The sequence below is a fragment of the Hylaeus anthracinus genome, unplaced genomic scaffold (genome assembly GCF_026225885.1).
Source record: "Hylaeus anthracinus isolate JK02 unplaced genomic scaffold, UHH_iyHylAnth1.0_haploid 11981, whole genome shotgun sequence".
NCBI classification, from domain to species: domain Eukaryota; kingdom Metazoa; phylum Arthropoda; class Insecta; order Hymenoptera; family Colletidae; genus Hylaeus; species Hylaeus anthracinus.
In genome coordinates this window covers 2,728,051-2,747,615 of record NW_026534329.1, presented here as the reverse complement: position 1 = coordinate 2,747,615, position 19,565 = coordinate 2,728,051, and the positions used below count along the sequence as shown (strand labels likewise).

Here is a 19,565-nt window from a genome sequence, read left to right as displayed (position 1 = left end):
ACGTTTACTCGCGCGGTCGACGTGATCGGTTTGAATTCATTGAAATGGTTTCGCATGTAATTTCACCCTTGAAACACACCCTTACGTGTAACACAATTTCACACTATTTCCACTTATTTTAACGCTGCGAATTATCTTAGAGATCTGTGATTTAACAACGTCGTGGAAATCAAGATATCGTTTTCAATATACCTAAATCAGATTCATGTAATTTGTATAGTTGTTAATCATGATTGACGAACATTTTTAATACACGAAATTTAATACACAAAACGATTACATTCTAGCGTGGGCACAAAGGGGTTAACCAGTTATCGAATCTCGAAGAGTTTCAGAAGAATTCCTGACCGGTGGAAGACAAATTTCGAATACAAAGGGTTAAATCTTATTGACCAGGATTGGTTCACTGTACCAGTTATCCTGAACAAATGAGAGTTACAAATCCGGGAAATGCGCTTTTATTTCTGTCGTCGTAATACCGTGGAAACCGATTTGGCAACGTCTTCGCCTTGCCCTTTTGGCAATCGTCCACGATCGCCACATAAATAAGACGCGATATTGTATCTCGTTTAACAATTCCTTAATGGGATTTCGTTCAGGTAAACCGATCGAGCTAATCGAATTCGGATCAATTGGTACACCAGTGACAAATCGGACGGGTACAAAATTTGAGAATATAAAATCAGAGGTGAATAATTAGCGACAAGATTAACTAGAAAAAGAAAATTCATTTTCTAATATTTTTAGAGAAGGTTCACTTGCAGATGTATCTATTTCCTTATTAAGTACTTATAAACCATTTCAGAATTATTTTGCTAAGTATTAAGTTCATTTACATTAAAAACTAGATAAGACTTGAACAGGTTAACGAATAAAAATTGAGTGGCCAAGATACTCGTGGACGTCTCTCTCAAACAAAAAAAGAAAAGAAGCACCAACCAGTGCCACGAAGGGTAAGCGACACTCCTCGTCGTCGTAGTCGAGTGAAAAAGCAACCCCAACAAATTGTTAAGTCAATTTAACATTTACTTTTCTATTTACGAACGGGTACACAGAAATGCACGAGCGGACTTGGGTGCACATATGCACCCCACCTGTGTGTGCATTGCACGGAGCGTATCGGGACGAATTTGCAGGTACACCTGGACGAGAAACACACGCTTCCGACTGCACGCTGGAGGAACAAAGAGACTCTGCCTCGAAATTCCATTGGAATCAAAGGGACGAGGTTTATTGGAGCGTAAGGGGAAACCCCGCCGAACACCAAGGATTCCTCACGGATGGAAAATGTTTCGCGGGGGTGGATCGATCGATTCATCCTTATGATCGAAGGATTGCAATTCTGGCTCGACTGGTTCCCGCGGGACAATTCGAGCTCTTATCGTTTCACTCGTGGACACGTAGACTACTTTTTCCCGAACGTTTTACCAATTCGAGTGCATGCTGGTACTCGAATTTCTGTCTCCTACAAAAATAAGCTTTCAGAATTCCAAAAAGAAAGTGACCAACTCGCAAGCGACGAATTCCGTTTGCAAGAATCTTCAATCTCGATTAAATATCCCGTTTCCGAATTTATGGTTAAATTCAAGCGAAGGACTCCGTAGAAAGTAACTTGCCACGTACGTACGTGTGCGTACAAATGGTATACATTAATGTCTCTAAGATTCGTATAAATTTCTATAAACGCGAACGTGCGCCGCTTAAATTAATGTTCAACCGCGCAATCGTTTTGCAAATTACTTTGGTCCCGGTTGTCTCATTAACAGTTCCAGAGTGTTTGGCCTCCACCCGTTAGTCACGTGCCGTGGAATTCATCTTAAAGCTCGGCGGACCTGTTCTGTTCGTGGTGGGGAATCCCCAAGGCACCTGGTCAGACTTAATGCGCCTAATGGCGTCTCCCATGCGCCATTATCAGCTGCGGCACCGTTGACAATTTACCAGTTCCTAACGTCAACGTTATCAAAATTTATCGGTCTTTCGTTCGCGAAACACTCGACCGCGGTGTTTTATGGACTTCCTTTATGCCCACGCGCACTTGGATAGTTGGAGAAGGGAGTCTCCTTGGAAAGGGCTGAAAGCGTGCGGCTTGGCGAAACATTAATTGTGATCAATGTTTACGGGTATGGGGTGTGATTCATGGTAATTGCGCTTTCGGATAACATCCGATACTTTCTTCACTGGAGGTAATGCGTCATGCGAGTAAACGCGGAGCCACGATGCGCAACAATTCCGAATTAGTTTGAATTTGTGGCTTTCCGCGGAATGTCCCTTTCTATCTTGATCATTCTAACCGTTTCCGAGGGTACAATAATGTTTCTCAAAAGGTACATTTTTATCGAGGTCATATTCTCCAAGATCTTCTCAATCGTGTTTATTGAAACTCCATCTTTTTGTAGCTACTGAGTTATAACAAAGAATAAAACTGTTTGATTTATCAGAAGAAATTGTATTACTTTTAATAACTTGTACTCGTTAATTTTCCACGCAACAAGTAATTAAAATAAATACTTGTCTCAATTGAAATAATACGTCTATGTTGTCTACGATAGTAGCCATATTTCTGCACATATTTTAAAGAATTAATAAAAGTTCGTGACGGGTTTTCGATCAAACAAGGAGCGTCGGGGAGAACAAGAAACTTCGAAGAAACGGAATAACTCCAGGTGAGAAATTGATACGGGAAGGCGTCGAAGATTTCGAAGAAATTTCATTAAAACGGATACTGGAAATGTACCAGCTTCGCGCGTTCATAGCTACAATCATCATCAATTATCATCGGACGAGGTCGACTCTGGCACACGCTGTCTCAATTATAAATTACGAACTCGCGACATCGTCGTACTTCCACTCGTTTCCGTGTTATGCTCGCCTTACGTATCGTTAAAGGTTTTTCTGTCGTCGCGTAAAAAGAACGTCTGGCGTCGGAATTTTTAGTAGAAGAAACGGGTACTCACAGCATCGTTGTGATTCCAAAATATGTAAGCTGGTGGCTCTGGACTCTCTAGGACCACGCACGTCAGGTTGATGGTGCTGCCTCGGTTGATGTACAGATCTGGCGCACCCAGGATTTCGGTTGTTGGTTCTGCAAAACAAAGTTTCACACAACTGTCAATCGCTTTCTTTTAAAACGATTGTTAAGGGATAATTAAATAAATATTCAACGTAATTTCAGTTGGATTCAAATTATCAGAGTTTGCTCAAGTAATAGCTAAGCGATCAATTGTTAGTTACTTAAATTTTAAGTATAGCACGTAAACAATTCCAATACTCGCGTGAATTGTAATAATTACGGTTACGGTTACTTGCTAAGCAAAACGATATATTAATTCATCCATACCTAGCGTAAAAGTTCGTCTATAAACGAATAAAATAATCAATCATACTCGTTCCCCCCCCCCCCTCCCCCCAACTCCCCGAATGTATTGACCGTTCATTTTAATACACCCTGGTCCAAGGATGTTACGAATCGGAAAGCAGAGGAGAGAATTTTCATCCGAGAAAATAGCAGGAAGGAAGAAAAGGGTCGAAGAAAGGCTACAGTCGATCTATCTCGAGGAAAGAACGCTTCTCGACACATACCAGGCTGATAATGCAACCTTTCGACCGGTTCACGCATGAATAACGTCACGGACGAACTCGGAGCGTCCCTTGGCCGCGATAATACTCCACCCTGCCGAGGAATAATCGCTCGGGACTGTATTTATCATGCCGAAAAATGCCAGCCACGTCAAAGGGGGGGGGGGTGAGGGGGAGGAGGGACGGTATTTATAGTCGATTCGGTTCGTCGATCCGTTTTGTGTCCTTTCGCGGTGCCGAGGAGCGATGCGGTTGACCTGGCTCTTGCGACCTGTTCGAAAGAGCACTTTGAGGTGCAAGCCACTCTATATGAGCTACACGGTATCCGCTATCGTCGTGAACTATCAAAAAGAAAAAGAGACAGATGAAGAGCGAGGAAGGGCGAAGGGGGAGTCAGCGAAAAAGAGCGGGGAGACACGAAAAAAGGGGATTGGTGGGAAAAAGAGTTTCGGTCAGGGTGAACGAATCTCCACGGTTGTGTAACAGAGGTGCGTGTACGTGTGCGGGCGTGACCTGCACGACGGAGGAAGATAGGAAGCGAGAGAGGTCACTCGGTATAGATCGATGTGAATATTTTCCGGACGGCCTCCTCTTCGAGGATTGACCGAAATAACCGGGCACCGTACTTTACGGTTTTGTGCAGCAGATGATACCAGAAACGACAGTCATGTCCCTGTCGCTAACCTTTCGGCCTCCTTCCTTTCCTCACTTTGTCGCTCGTATCGTCAATTCGCTTTTCAATACTTTTCCTCTGTTTCATTTCATTCCGTTCTCCGTACATATTGGATCGATGCATAATTATAGAACGTTCTCTTTTATAGTTTGTTTTATTTTTGTTTAAGCAAAGATTCAGGAATTCTTCTACTCTGAGAAAGAATGGATCGTAGGCTCAATCATTTCGTGATCTGAACGATCTCTTTGGGCAGCATTAATTATATCCATACGTGCATAATCGGATAATCGAGAATATACATTTTTCTTGTCTTCTCTATCGTCTCATCATTCATTCTGGGATTGCATCTTCCTCTTGCCTCCCTTACACTTTTTTCTACACTTTGGTTACAGATTCTTTCCTCTCGTAAATTTCTGCCGGCTTTTTCTCGACGGGATCGCACATCGGGGTTATACCCGGAGCTGTGCAACGGCGCCTATGAGTCGATCGATATCAGGAATATACGCGAAACGCTTTAACGTGGGTTAACCGCAGATGAAAGCCGAACTGGCCGGACGACGCCGGCTGTCCGGACTGAAATCACGTATTGGCTCTCCAATACGGTTCCAGCCTCGTACCGAAAGGTGTACCATCCCCTTCAAATTCTAATTAGTGGCCCCGAGTGCTTTTAGCGGGGTGAACTGTACGCAGAAACGCGGGACGTTCGGGTTTCTCTGATCCCTTCTTCAACTAGTTTCGGAGCGTAGTCGTCCAAGAACTTATCGATATAAAGAACTTTCGATACCAAAGGATTTTTGGAGGAACTGATATGGATGTGAAGTGATATGGTAACTAGAAAAAGGATGGGACCAAGTAAACTCATTCTTCCGGAGCAAAAGTTGAATATACATTAAAAGTAGGAAGCACAGAATTAAAAAGGATAGTAGGGTTAATTTAAAAAAAATATACATGTCGAATTGAGTAACCTCCTCCTTTTCGAAGTCGGCTCAAACGAAGGGTAAATTTTATTTGAACGAAACAATTCAGTAAGAATTAAGTTTATTTGTTTGGAGAATATAGCGAGTAAACGAGTGTTGAGAAACAGAAGAATTATTATATGGCAGTTCTAGAATAGTTTCGGCCAACACAAATATCCTTTGTTTGTGCTTTATTGACACGAATCTAGATGGGACATTAATCTCTCCGTGACATTGAATAATCTGCTATAATACAGCGACGCGGCGGCCAATATTGGCACGAGCGAAATATGGACCCGTTCCTTTCGAGGGCAGCCATGATTACATGGGATTGTGGGAGTGGTTCTGACTTACCATATAAATTTTCAATGTATTCGAAATGACGTTTCTGTGCAACGTTAGCATACGGGAGCGTATGCTAATAAAACTTCTCGTGTGTATTAAATTATACCAATTGCGACGGACGCGGTAAACGAAATAATGTCAAGCAACGTTATGCTTATTTGCATGAGGAAATAAATGGATTACTGCGCATTTAAATGCATACGATGCCGGTTATGGAAATGCAAGGTTAGTCGAATTTCAGGGTTGAAAAGCGTGGCCTTTAGAAAGTAAACTAACACCAACGAGCGCGACAAAGTAGAGCTCATTCGTTTTGTTTAACCCATTTACTGCCAACTACGAGATGTCTCGTAGCTCACATTGATTGCAATTACTCAAGGGATAAATTATAGAGCTATATATATAAAGGCTATATAAGATATAGCTTTTTGAGTCACGAATTATTGCAAAAGAAGATCGCAAAGTTTCTTTTTCGAAATTAAACTCTTTACAGAAATGAAGTGTCTGTATTTGATTACCAAGAAGGAATTCGTACAATCGCTAAGAAGGAATTATTCGATCCTGGTCAATTTTTCTCGAATTTCGTGGAAAACGTGATAAATCGATTTTAATGCAACCTTTTTAATCCGAAGCATCTGGTGACGGTTCAAGGGAAAAGGAGGAGGCGCTGATCATCCATTCCCCGATTAATTTCATCGAAGGAGTCGGACGAGTCGGTGGACTGTCGATCGCAGAGTTCCTCTGGCTCTCGTCGATCGATCTATCGTCGGTCCTGTATCGCTGATCTCCCGTTTCGCGGGTCGCGCGCTGTAAGCGCTTTTGTACTTACCGGTGCCATTTGCTGAAGAGTCCACAAAGCATACTTGTACGCTTCGTTGTTGACACTCGACCTAAATAAAGCACCGACACACAATCACGCGTTACCTATACCTCCGTTCCGCGCAGACACGCTTTCTGACCGTCGACTGGACACAAACGCAAGAGAAACAGTGACAGAGGCTCGTACCGATCGACGATTGTTCCGTAGACTAGACGGTAAATTGCGTTAGACGACGCGATTCCGTTGCGACGTACATGTACGCGCTCGTCTGCTTCGAATACAGCTATTCGGTGGAAATAGAGGGTGATTTCGAGCGAAATTGAAACTGTAGTCATACGGCTTGGGATGAAAAGAACTGCTGGGAGAACACATCGTTCGATAGCGAATATAGGAACCGATAGAGGAGGGGGACAAAGTAGGTTTCAGCGATCGTGGACGAGCATTTCGAGTACTTACGAATACATCGAGCGATTTCCAGCCGAATTGGGGAAACGCGGGGTAATGTACGAAACGTAGGTACACGTTCGCGTAAAATTAATTGGAACGGAGCGCTGTTTGTGACGCAGCGCCCAGTCTTTACTCGATTAATACGACATTAATTATGTAGAAACTAAATTAACATCGCGTTTTCGCTGGTTTCGTCGCGCGGCGTTAGCGCCGAGAATTATATTGTATTAATAATACGTGTATCCCGTACTGGCTGATTCGGACGTAATTAATTATGTTAATTAAGTTTAGGATATATCGCGTTGTTTTGTCTTTTTCGTTCGTTGTTGTTGGTGCAATGTAAGATTATATCGAATTGATTATTACGAAACGCGAGCAGACGAATGAAATATTCCGACCGTGAATTGTCATTTAGTTCAATCTCGTTTTAATAAATATTATCGAGGACTGATACACGGTGCACGTGTGTTCCACCATGAGAAACAGTTATACGGTATCGATTCGCGGAATGAAATGACCCTCTCGCTTCGTACGACACTTAATTCAGTTCCCTTGGTTTCTGTGATTTGTTCTCCGTGACAAGGAGCGCTTAATTCGCACGCAAATTTCTTCTCCCACGAATTAATGACTGCCCTTACGTGCGCGAATATATATTTCCACCGCGGAAGCATAATGGCTGCTGGGAATGTCTCGGGGCATAATCGCGAACTCCTCGAGTTGGAGCGAAGGAAACGTAACGAATGAGAAATACGATACGACTGGTAAAAAGTTTGTAATGTTTCTTCTCAACCTGACGAGTAAATTACGGGCTTCCCAAACGTTTTTAAACTTGAATTAAAAGGAATAAATATTTTATAAAATGTTTCGAGAAGTTTAAGGCATACATGAACTCCAAGTAGAACTTCTGAGTGAATGTCAAGACATTTTTTGGCCCGGACAAAAATGGGTTATCGAGTTTCATTTTTCTCAAGAACAATCGATCAATTAACCGACTAAATTTTAAATCAATTTAATATATTTCTATCTCACAGGTAGAAATCTACAAAACATGACGTCTGTCAAGCTAGAGTCACAACTATTTTTACGTCTAGAGTGGAAAACACGAAATTTCAGCAAAACTGTCGAACCATTCATTTATTTTCCAGGTCAAAAAGTTCCTCATCCCCTTTTCTCTATATTTTCCACTTGCTTCACAAACATTCACCTGCAAGTTCCCGTAGGAATTTTCCGATTATCTCGTTCCATTGAAAAGTTCTTTGTTTCTGATACGAGGAATGCCACTCGTGTCCACGGTGCATCGCTCGAAGTGAACTCGTGCATCCGATCGCAGCCATTTCAATGGTAAAAGAAGCTTCATAAATTCCCCGGGCGTAATTTCTCACGAGAATAAAGTTACCCGGGACGGATACGTCGCGTACGAAAACTTCCGTTGCAACAATAGATCGCATCCATCGGTCGGAATCACTTTAAAGTATTCCGTCCGAGAATCGTGCCCGCGGAAAACGCAAAGGAAGAAACATTCGCGACTACCCGTGCTGAATAAAATTTATTAGTCGAAGTGTATCCACGGCATGATGGAGGATCTGATTTCCGAGAATATCCCACCGGAACTCTATTCGGCTCGATAAAAGTGGGTCGCCAAGATTTCCACCCCTCGACCCTCCGCCGGGAGCAAAGTGATTCGAGGGAGACGTTCAGGACAAAAACAACGAATGCAAATTGCTGTTGTTCCTTCCACTTGCTCGGAACGTCGACTCGAGTGGCATCGGTTCACGCAGTGCAAACCTTAGGTTAGATCTTTGTTAACGAGCCTTTGGTAATTAAATAACGAACGGATGTAGTATTTATTTATTATTAATGAGTTTAATTAATATGTGTACAATATTAAAACTTGATATCTCCGTATAAATATTTTCTGAAAAAAATTCAAATATTAGGAAATATCCGCGGGCAAACAATAACGTAGACAAACGATAGTTTACACAGAACACGAGATTTGTCGAGTGGTTGTGCCGACGGTAACAGTTACATCCATTCTGATCACCCACTCTGCTAGCCATCTCCTTAATGCACGTTCTCTCAAGAACCGTCTCTGGCGCTTGATGTATTCCCTTTTCAGAGGTAATTCGACATTCGCGTGTCAGAGACTGGTTTCGTGAATGCCATGTTTGATTAACAAACAGTGGATAGTTGATTCCTTGATTGCCTGATGGATTATTAGGGATTGTTCCTTTCCCCACGTATCCAGTCACACAAGTCTGTACATGCCCGTACATGACACAGTATGTAGCGTTGCTATTGGTTTACTTCAGTTTACAAAGAATAACATTGCAATCTCCGGACAATACCATCAATATCTGTACCATCTATGCTTATTGAACAAGTTTGATTAAATTAAGTAAGAGTTATGATATTACCAAATGAAGTTTTCATGATAAATATATATACATCAACATATTTATTAAACAAATTTCTTCAATAGATATAGAGGGTACAAATATTTATTGGACTGACTGTATGTAGTGTATGTAAAGTGTATTCATGTTTTTCAACTGATTTAATGTATGATGTACTCGTACAGTGTATGCTCAGAAATAAGAAACCTGCTTCTATTTTTCTTAATAATTTAATGTCCATTGTTAACCTTCCCATGAGTCAATAACAAGCGCCACGAGGTAGTTCGTCGGTAGCTTTAATCTTCCCGAAAGCGTACAATAGCAGTCGTGGATCGTATCAATTTTATGTCGTTCAAGGAATTGCGATGCGTTTTCCTCGTTCCGTCTCTTCTGGCTTTTTCACGTATAGTTTGCTGCCAATCCTATATACCGAGGAAACTGGAAATTTCATTTGGCGAAAAGTATTTCGAAGTCAAAGACGTTTGACTCTGGCAAATATTATGATCGGAGACTGGACGAACTTTCCTACTCGCGTTCCATGCTTCGAACTGGATAAGATCTCTTAGACGAGAATATCCCTCATCTCCCCACCATAGAAGCAGATTTTCGATCAACATTGGTCCTCGCGCGAACGACGCGTGGGAAAGGGGGTAGTTCTCGTCTCTTCTACAGTTCACGAGGAGCGCTTTGCGGTTAAAGAACCGGTAGAGTGGTCAAAGAACTTCCGTGAACTTTCTTCAGGCAAGTTTCTCCCGTTAGGCGAGTCATTTGCACATGTTACTATTTTTTTAACGGTCATCAAGAACAACTGAACGCTCCGATAACGTGGAAGGAAACGAATTGTCGAGGGAGATTTAGTGCGCCGATACAGCGCAAGATTAACTGCTGGAAAGTATCAATTTTGCGAGCAAATAGAGGCTGACGCTTCGTGCCAGTAAATGCTATTTAGATTCGGAACGTTCTGGAGCACGCATTGCACTACACTGTTATTATTTCTGCGATTCTGAAATTCGAAAGAGTGAAACTTTTGACCTCTTTGGAAAAACCGTTTATAATAAAAACGAGAAGATTTTCTTCTGATACCTTGATACCGTAATTCTTAGGGGATGATCGCGCAGTAAGCTGTGAAGCAAGATGAGCGATGGCTACCCGTGTCGATAGAGTAGTTCTGCAAGCTCCTACACTTTTTATCATCCGAACCGTGTCGTCTTCAGAAAGTTTATCTACGTTTCTCAACTTATTACTCTCCCTGGGAGATTTATTAGGCTCCTAACCGACGTCGAGTCCGTTTCCCGCCACAATTTCGAAAACACGCAAACAAACGGGGAATCCCAAGTTTGGAAACTTTGATCTGGATATTAAGTTCATTCGTCACGGGGTCTGTATTTGTATCGCAAAAACATTTCGCTCGAAAAAGCGTTTGCTCTTGCGTCTCGACGGCTGCGGACCGAAACGTCACTGTGCCAGCAGTCCTCGAGTAAAAAATTTCCGCTACGTTTCCTGCTTGTGTCTCACCCTCCCAAATTAAGAAAAAATGATATTAGATTTATCATATACACAGGGTGATTCTAGAAACTGGGGCAAATTGCGAGGCTTCTCCATTGCGAGTGACTCCATTAACTATCGAGTATTTCTATGTTCTACATTGTGGTTTAATAAAAATATCAACCACAGCTCTAGATGTAATAAAATTCGCGCAGTCAAAGTAAAATAGAATTGGTTACCCCACTTATAGAGTGAATTAAACATGGAAGCCATGTGAATATTCGGTATCAGTCCATCGCTATTTCCAAAAACATTTAATATTCGCAAAGTCTAATATCGTTTCATCCACCCAGAGAAAATACTCCGTTATGTACAATTTCTTTTGTTTCTATTTACGTTCAGAGCAAACGCGATCTCGTTGAAAATATGAGCGCCAATAAATGTCTGCCCACCCTCTAGTCCATCAACGTATCACACACTCTATTTACCCGAAGTTATCGATTATCAGAAAATTCAGTTATCCGAGGTCGTCGGGCCAGTTTCCGATAATCGACGTTCCAAGCCGTATATCGACGTACAATCCTCGACGGACGTTCCCTAAGTAGCCGAATCCATTTCGATACCTACGGGAGGCTAGACACGCGATGCCGTAGTTTCGCGCACCGAAAACGATTCGTTTGTCGTCGTTGACGCGGTTCGAGCATCCGAGCTTTCAAGGCGACGCCACGGCCGACAGTTTTTCGCTTGGACGGTCAGAATTCCCAGCGCGAAGCGTCGCCTCCTAGACGCTCCGCGAAGCGCGAACGACCGCGATGAAACGAAATTATATGGACGCTCCAATATTCTTCAGCTTGAACACTCGAGCGTGGCGACGTGAGCTCTCGTGGAAACGGTTTGCGAAAATAGCCACGGGGACGTGTTTTCGTTTTTATAATTAAAGATTAACATCGAACCTATCATTTATTTTTGTGCCTATTTTTACATCGATCAGTCAAAAATATTTCAATTATACATGAATTCACTTATACGTGATACAATGCATGATTCAAGTTTTCTATTGAATTCAGTTTTTTATTAAAAAAAAGTGTACAAGATTTTTATTTAAAATTTTCGACACGTATCTATCCCTACTTTGGTATGTCGTATAAACTCTCATGGAAGGATTTTCTCATTTTTCTAGAAATGGCAGCTGGTTAAACTCAAAAGCTCGTATGCAACGTATACTTCAGCTCTCTTGGCAAGAGAATTCTGAAAGGCTAGACACTTTGCTCTTGTATGTATATATCGGCTTCTAAAAGGTACCGTGATCCGAACTTTGCCGTAAGTTTTCCCTCGAATAAGTAACCCTCATTTAGCTGTCCATCGAACAAGCTCTCGCGAAACATGGAACGAAGCATGGCCCCTTAGAACCGAAAACTACTTTGGTCTTGCCGATGTTCCTTTGTTAACTCTTCAAAGATGGACGTGACAAATGAGCGACGACATACTTTGCTGGTTCAGAGATTGCTGTGAGGATTAATGTAAAACTAAAATTTATTATTTTTATAAATATTTAAATAAGAAATCCCAATCCTCTTCAATGAAAAAGTATTGTCTTGTTGGAAACGAAGCGTTTTTCCAGACAAAATCAACACATTTTCTAGATATTCTTAGCTGAGACTCTATTTAAAAAATATATACACTTGCAAAAACTATAGACATCCACAGTCTACCGAGTGGCTCAGATATCATCTACACTGTACCATCTTTATCCTTCACTATTTTCATAATTCATGCTTGTCCAATTCACAAACGTACGATCCTGGAAGTTTGATATGTTCAGACAGCAAATAGACGAAAAAGAACTTGAAACGTTATATGTACATATTCTCTGGCCTACAATCGATTAAACGTCGAGCCTATATTTTCTCGCGAGCCCATATTTTCAGAGGATGCAAACTTCTCGGCTATCCGTTGATCCAATGAGGACGAAATATATTTATTTCCCAGCGCTTTATATTTTTACTAAACCGTGAGTATCGCGAGGGTCGCGTGGGAAGGGAATGGAGGATCGAATTTTACAAGAGGCTTTTCTTGAGTCAAAAGCTTTGCCGTCGCATATGGAAATACGACGGCACCTGTACAGAGGGAGAGTGAGAGAGGGAGAGGAGAGTGAGGCCACGGTTATATTTCAGGAAATTGAAATTTGCTCGTCCTGCTTTTATCGAATCGCGAGATTGAATGTAGCCCCAATTTTGAACGGCGCACGATACGCAATCTTTGCTGAAAAATATCACGGCTGCGGAAGAATTTCCTTCGTGAAATTGTTGCCTCCTGTGCTGTGTTGCGCGCGTACTTGCTAGAGCAATTATTATACTATCGAGAAAGATCAGGAACAATCGATTACTCTGTTCTGTTTATCGAGTTGCAAGTTCTGCCCATCTTTGGGAATTATTTTTGTTATCAAATACATTACTATACCCATACTTTTTTTTCGAGTGAATTTTTACTTCCAATTCTATATGTTCGCATAAAATTATTAAAAATTGATTGCGAATCCTAAAGCCACACTTCAGACTAATTATTTACGTCGAAGACCTTTATCTACAACAATATTAAATATTTGCTTGTAATTAGTATGCCTGAGGTGTTCTTTAAAAAAATTGGCCAACACAGAATACCATTACTCTGCGTGATACGAATGCTCCCGTGAAATGGTAGGCCTTTCTCGAGGCAAACGCGTATCGAGGATCGGCGATGCAGAAAGAAAACTGTCTAACCAAACAGACCAACGCTGTCTGTATTTTCTGCAGAGTTCGAGCGAGTTCAATCAAACGCGAGAGAAAAGAAAGAGTACACGGTTGCCATCTCGCTGTACGGTCTTTTTCCAGTTTAAACCGAGGACTCTTTGAGCCCCAACGACACGTATAGAGGTGCTCCTGTCGCAAAATCCCCGAAGGCCAGTTGCGTGGGTGCATACCTAATCAGAGGGACGTCCTGTGGAATACTTGAAAGCTCGGAATCTCGTGGTTTTTCACCATCTCGTGGTTTTTCACCATCTCGTGCCAAGACATTCGAAAACTTTTATTAGACACGATCCTAAATGACACTGCAAACTGTTATTCCGTCTTGGTACATACAAGAGGAAGCTTCCCTTTGCTGCGACAGTACTAATTTCCTAAATAGGGACCGTGAAAACGATTTCTAATCCGATTTCTATTTTAATACGTCAAATAGAAGTTTGCAAGCCACACAAGGTTCCCGAGCAAAGCGATTCTGAAAGTTCGTCGGGTTCGCGTTCAATTGAGACTTGTTCAACGTGTTTGTCCCATTATTCATCGATTCCACTTGCCTTGGTATTTGTCAACATTGAGGGAAGTGCGGTGTTATCGATCGCAGGTGGTTCGAACTAGTTAGAAGATAGTTTAAATCGACGGCAAGCAGATAATCCGTCACCGATCGATGTTTCCAGACAACAATACAAGTAGAAATGAGAAGCAGGTGGATGTGTTGGTCAAATTGTATTTAAGTTCAAGTTTCCTCTACGAATTTTACGAAAAATGAACTTGCGTATTCAAATCAAATCAAATTTTATTCTACATTTTTTATTCATTTTTAGATAACGAATTTTTGCCCGCCACCAGTTTTGCTACTTAATTAGAATTACTACCAATCTTTTAAAAAATCTAATCACCTGACTCCAAGGAAGCATTAAACCGTCACTCAAACAAGAAACAAGTTGTACGGTCCCAGCGAATAATTGCCAAACCGTGGTAGCGATTTCTCACGAAGAGAACTGTTAAACCTTCTAAAATTGCTTCACGAGCAATCTCGTTTTCGCGATCAGTCCACGCGGCAGACAGAGAAGTTAATGCTAACAGGCGACTGAATTTCCTTTTTACGATCATGTCGGATCGGTAAAGTTTTTGTTCGCGTGCAGGACTGATGGCGACCGCGTTTAAGTCGCGATGACACGCGCAGAAATATTCCTGGGATGATAACACCCTCGAACGTCGGTGACGTGGATGCATACCTAATGGAGGAGATACCCACGTCCTGGGAAGTTTAGAACGGTTGACGTCTTCCCTCGTCATTCGTGGAACCTCCTAGATTTTTCCAGCACGCGAACGTTCTCCCCTTGAATATCTCGACGCGAGGGACATCTTATTTCAGAGACTTGTCGTTTCACAGGATGCGTGGTTGTCGGAATTTAAACGGTCGGGGAATACAGAATTCGCGTATTTATGTAATTAAACTTAATTTAGAGAAGAAACGATGTCTCGGTGATTGTTAGAATTCTGTGGAATCATGCGAAATTATTGTTTCGATATTCAAGATCTCCTAACACTTTGTATTTTGTATTTTATTCTTACGAACATGGGTTCATCATTAACCATTTTATTTAACAATAACCAAGCGGACGATCGAAAGACATTCCCATTGACGTGAAGAAATCTCTCGACTATCGTAATTAACGAAGACTAGCACTTTGTACTTCAGCAAAAGAACCAGTTGCGTTTAATTGTTACCCGTGGTTTTCATTTCACCGCGCTCCCCTATGTTTTTTTTCCAGCATGCTTTCTATACGATTGCATGTCAATAACACTCACCGTCAATCACGTTGTTTAACCACCGACGCGATACTAACGGATCGGCGTAACGGAACGCGAACGTTCGATTGCTATTATACATAATTGACAAGCGGATGGTTTCGATTAAAGCACGATCGCGGAGCAGGAATCGCGCGTTCTCCAAGTGAAAATGATTTCGACCAATAATTCACGCAGCTTTCAAAACGTTTCGACGACGGGGGTGAATGATAAATTAGATTACCGGGCGTCGTTTACCACCGATGCTGAAAAAGCAAGCGTGGAATATGGAACGCGAAAAGGGGCAACGGGGAAATATATGTGCTCATAAATATACATACTTCATGACGGATCCATAATACAATGACAACGTGAATATGAATATTATGTGAAGCTACTCTCGTTGCAGGATACATTCAAGTTCTCAAGGTTCCATGTCACGGAGTACACACTCTAACGAGTAGTCTCGTAATTGAGCGCATACTCTACTGTCTGACCAGGTATGGGTATACTCTACTGACGCATCAGGCGTACTGTACTATTATGTGCGACTGATATAGAACATGTCTCTTATTATAGAACTGTCTCCTTAGGTATGAATCTATTCGACTGGCTGATTAGACTTAACTGTATTGCACTGTCTGGCTAGACATGTACTCATTTCACTGTCTGGCTAGGAATAAGTATACCGAGCGGCCCGTTTCATTGTCTGAGTGGACATTAACCCATTCTACTGTCTGATTAAGCACAGGCGTATGTATTAACGACAAACAAAATCATTTAACGTAAACTTTAACACTATAACATTATTTCTCCCTTCTTCTTGTCATCCTGACATCCATTATATATCTGTCTGTACAAAATTGACCAAATGAATAGAAAAAATATATAACATATTTATCATATATTTCAATGAAGGCAAATAAAAACATAAAAGTCTAATTACAAGCAGGTTGTGGATTGGAAACGCCACCTGCTTTGTTTCCACATCGATATCAAATCTTCTACCTCGATTAACCACAAGCACAAGTGCCTGTAATTCTCTACTCAAACGTTTCAAACTCTTCCTCCTCGTAGCGTTCAGTATTCTTGAATACTTTCCAGCACGTATTCATTTCCGCTAGAAACTCGCCTGGAAAGTCAAACCTCGTCGCGTTTGCCGCTCGCAAACCGCTCGTGACGTAAGTTCAGTGAGCGCGATACGAATCTCGCGAGGCGAATTTCTTTTCCGCGACCTGTTTAACCGCAAACACGGCAACTTAATAACCCAGGTTCGCGACTATGTCGTGTAAGGAGATTTAGTATTTGTCGATGCGGTTAAGGAACTTCGTTAATTATCGAGAGAGAGAGAGAGAGAGAGAGAAGCGTCTAGTCACGCACAAAGAACGTTACAGGTACTTGTTACGAGCGTTATAGAATTTGTTTCTGTTTGAGCAAGGAGGAAACAAAAGCTGCGTTCTTCTGTAAAATGTCCTGAAAAGAATCAGCCTGGTATGGGAGTGGTTGTCTCTCCCCCAAACAGAGAGAGGCTAGGGGAAGAAGGAGGGTGGCTGGCAAGTGGAAATCGCAAATGACTGATAAAGCCACGCTGGTCCATTCTTCGCACGCTGGAACGTCCCTTTTCTCTGTCTCTTCAGCTTTGTTGGCATCGTCTTTTAGCCAGCCGAGTTTGCAAAAGCTCGTCTTATCAGCGAACGGGCTCATCTTATAGTCGTTATGCATTCCTCTCCGCTTATAACCGTGCGCTTCTCCTCTCGCGATTCCTGGTCCTGGGGTTTGTTACTGCTCAAGTGGATTTAAGAGTTTGCCGGCGTGCGCGTGACTACAAAGCGCACGCGTCTTTTGTCAGAATGCACGCATTAAAAGTTTCATTTCCGAAGCGAAATATAGGTATATTTAGACTCAGTAATGTTTGTATTTGAACATGTTCGAGTGCAGTCAGTCTCAAATAATCCATTATAAATATGTACATAAATAGACTTCACACATGTATCTTTTTACATATATATGTAACTTATATATATGTATAATAAAAAAATTATTTATAAACATAAAATTTATCGATTGATTTAGACAAATGTCTTCAATAGACATAAAAGATGCGAATACCTATGGGATTGACTACATCTGGTCAAACATGTTCACATTGTACTGAGTCTGATCAATTTCGTCTTATTCTACTGTTTAATTAAGTGCCTATTCTACTGCCTGCTTAGATATGGATCTTCTCGGGTGTTTGAATGGGTATTGTATGATTAGGTTGGCTCATATGCCGCTGTCTAATTACGCCCGAACGTATTCTAGTATCTAATCGAGTACGAATATATTGCAGCTTCATCGATCATGTACGTATAGTATCGTGTATGCGCATATTCTATTGTTTCCTTGTTCATTTGAATATTCTACCATTTAATTATAAAACAACATACAGTACTGTTTTGTTAATCATAAACATGTTCGTCCTGTACTGTTTTTTTAATCATAAACATGGTTATGTGTATGATCATTGTCTATCCAAACATAGAACTACGATACTCTCTAATTGAACATGATGAAATAACTCTCTAATAAACTTATTCGTTTGATTCATATTTCTGCTGGATAATTAGATACGATGAATCCGTGCTTTAGAGACGAACATATTTTGCTGTCTCATTAGATACGATCCTGCCATATTAGTTCGACCGGTAATGATCAATTACATTTGCCTTGTAAATGACTGGCTCGCTCCACTTGCACATGCAAGATTACTCCGTGCTGTATCTGTTTGGCTTAACAGTCACATTTTGCCTGTGGCCTGGCACATTGTAGTTTATTTGCCAGAAGTTCTAGTTTTGCTTGTCTAACCAGGGATGCATGTGATATACCGATTGTCTGCGTAGATACCGAGCCGATTCTACTTGGATAATGAGAAACATTGTTTTTGCGCACAAATATATGCGCTGTTCTTGTTAGTAGAACTGCGCAGAACCGTGAGCTGTCGTCTGCCACACGGGTCTCCATTATCCTCTTTAACCAGCGAACACTTTGACCTACTCACATCTGTATCCTATCATCTGTCATAATATCATCGAATTAAGTGAATGTGTGGTGAGTTTCATTTTTAAGGATGCATAATTCTTGCTTTACATTACTCGCCATTTACATTAGCTTACATACTTGAAACTTTGTTTCATAATTCTTTGGGGAATGTCACTGGACCCCTAATGGTGATGCTAGGAGTTTGTTGGGGCCCACTGGTCCCCCTATAGCTCGGGTACCTCGGGATTGCTAAACCCGTACTGTAATTATGATGAAACACAGCTACAACCCTTGAGGGGTTCTATCGAATACGTTTCCGATCGCGATTATTCGACGCAACGGTCACGCGCAGCACAGAACCCAAAGCTCTCATTAATACAGACACACGCGAACACGAAGCAATCCTGAACTTCGCCATAACTTTCAAAATGACGGTTCAACGTTCCCCGTGTCCCGAACAGATGACGTTCAATTTAGCTGGGAATTTCTCGGATCGTTTCGGTAACTAAATCCACGGTAAGGTTGTCCAGTTATAAAACAAAAAGTAGCCCAAGCGGATCGCGGGATTTCTCCCTTGGAAAAGAAATATCGCCGAAAAAAAGGGAGACGATTGGAGCTGGAGCAGAACGCGGCTGTAAAACATCTGTGTTTTTTGCGCGATTAATCGAACCCCTTCTCCCAAGGCAGGAATCGCGCTTAGCTCCAATTATAGCAGCGAGCAGTCTTCCTGGGGACTTCCGAGGACAGAGCAATCATTGTCTGCGAAACTTTCCCCATTCTTTGAGAAGCGTCGCAATGTATCCAGCGACTCTTTCCTCTCTCTTCTTCCCGTCGATCCTCCCTCTATGCTTTTTCTCCGTTCTTTCTACGCTTTCGTCGGACTCCAGCCGAACTTTCCAAGACTCTCCGCGGGCGGAGTCATATTTTATGCCGAATGCTTCCGTGGCTCCGTGAAGGAACAATAACGCGGAACCGCGGGTTCTCGAAGCGTTTGAAAGTTCGCGCAGTGCAAGGGGGGTCATTCCACGTCGAATCGATCATTTCTTGCGGTTTACGTCGGCAGTTTTGTTGATACCAACTCGCGATGTAGCTCAATTAAAATTCGAAGAAGATTTTAAGCTATAGAGTGGTTGTGGTTGAGATGGTGGGTTGTAGAAATGGATTTTTATCTTCTCGACTGTCAGCTAGGGATACAATGGCGAAAGCTCATATTGATTTTTGACAGGGATGGTTTAAAACAAATAACATGTATACATCCCTTAAAAGTTGGAAAGATTGTGG

At 41.8% G+C, this 19,565-nt stretch overlaps 2 protein-coding genes across 3 annotated transcripts in view; both read right to left on the bottom strand.

Annotated features, from left to right (window-relative positions):
- LOC128885399 (zwei Ig domain protein zig-8-like) overlaps nucleotides 1–19,565 on the bottom strand; it is a 349,005-nt gene that overhangs the window by 11,682 nt on the left and 317,758 nt on the right. For both annotated transcript variants that reach the window (XM_054139430.1, XM_054139431.1), the window contains exon 4: nucleotides 2,955–3,082. In XM_054139430.1, the coding sequence (XP_053995405.1) occupies nucleotides 2,955–3,082 (128 nt within the window). The remainder of the gene's footprint in view (nucleotides 1–2,954; nucleotides 3,083–19,565) is intronic.
- Nucleotides 1–19,565, bottom strand: part of LOC128885395 (serine/threonine-protein kinase tricornered) — a 249,157-nt gene that overhangs the window by 154,726 nt on the left and 74,866 nt on the right. The window lies entirely within an intron of this gene.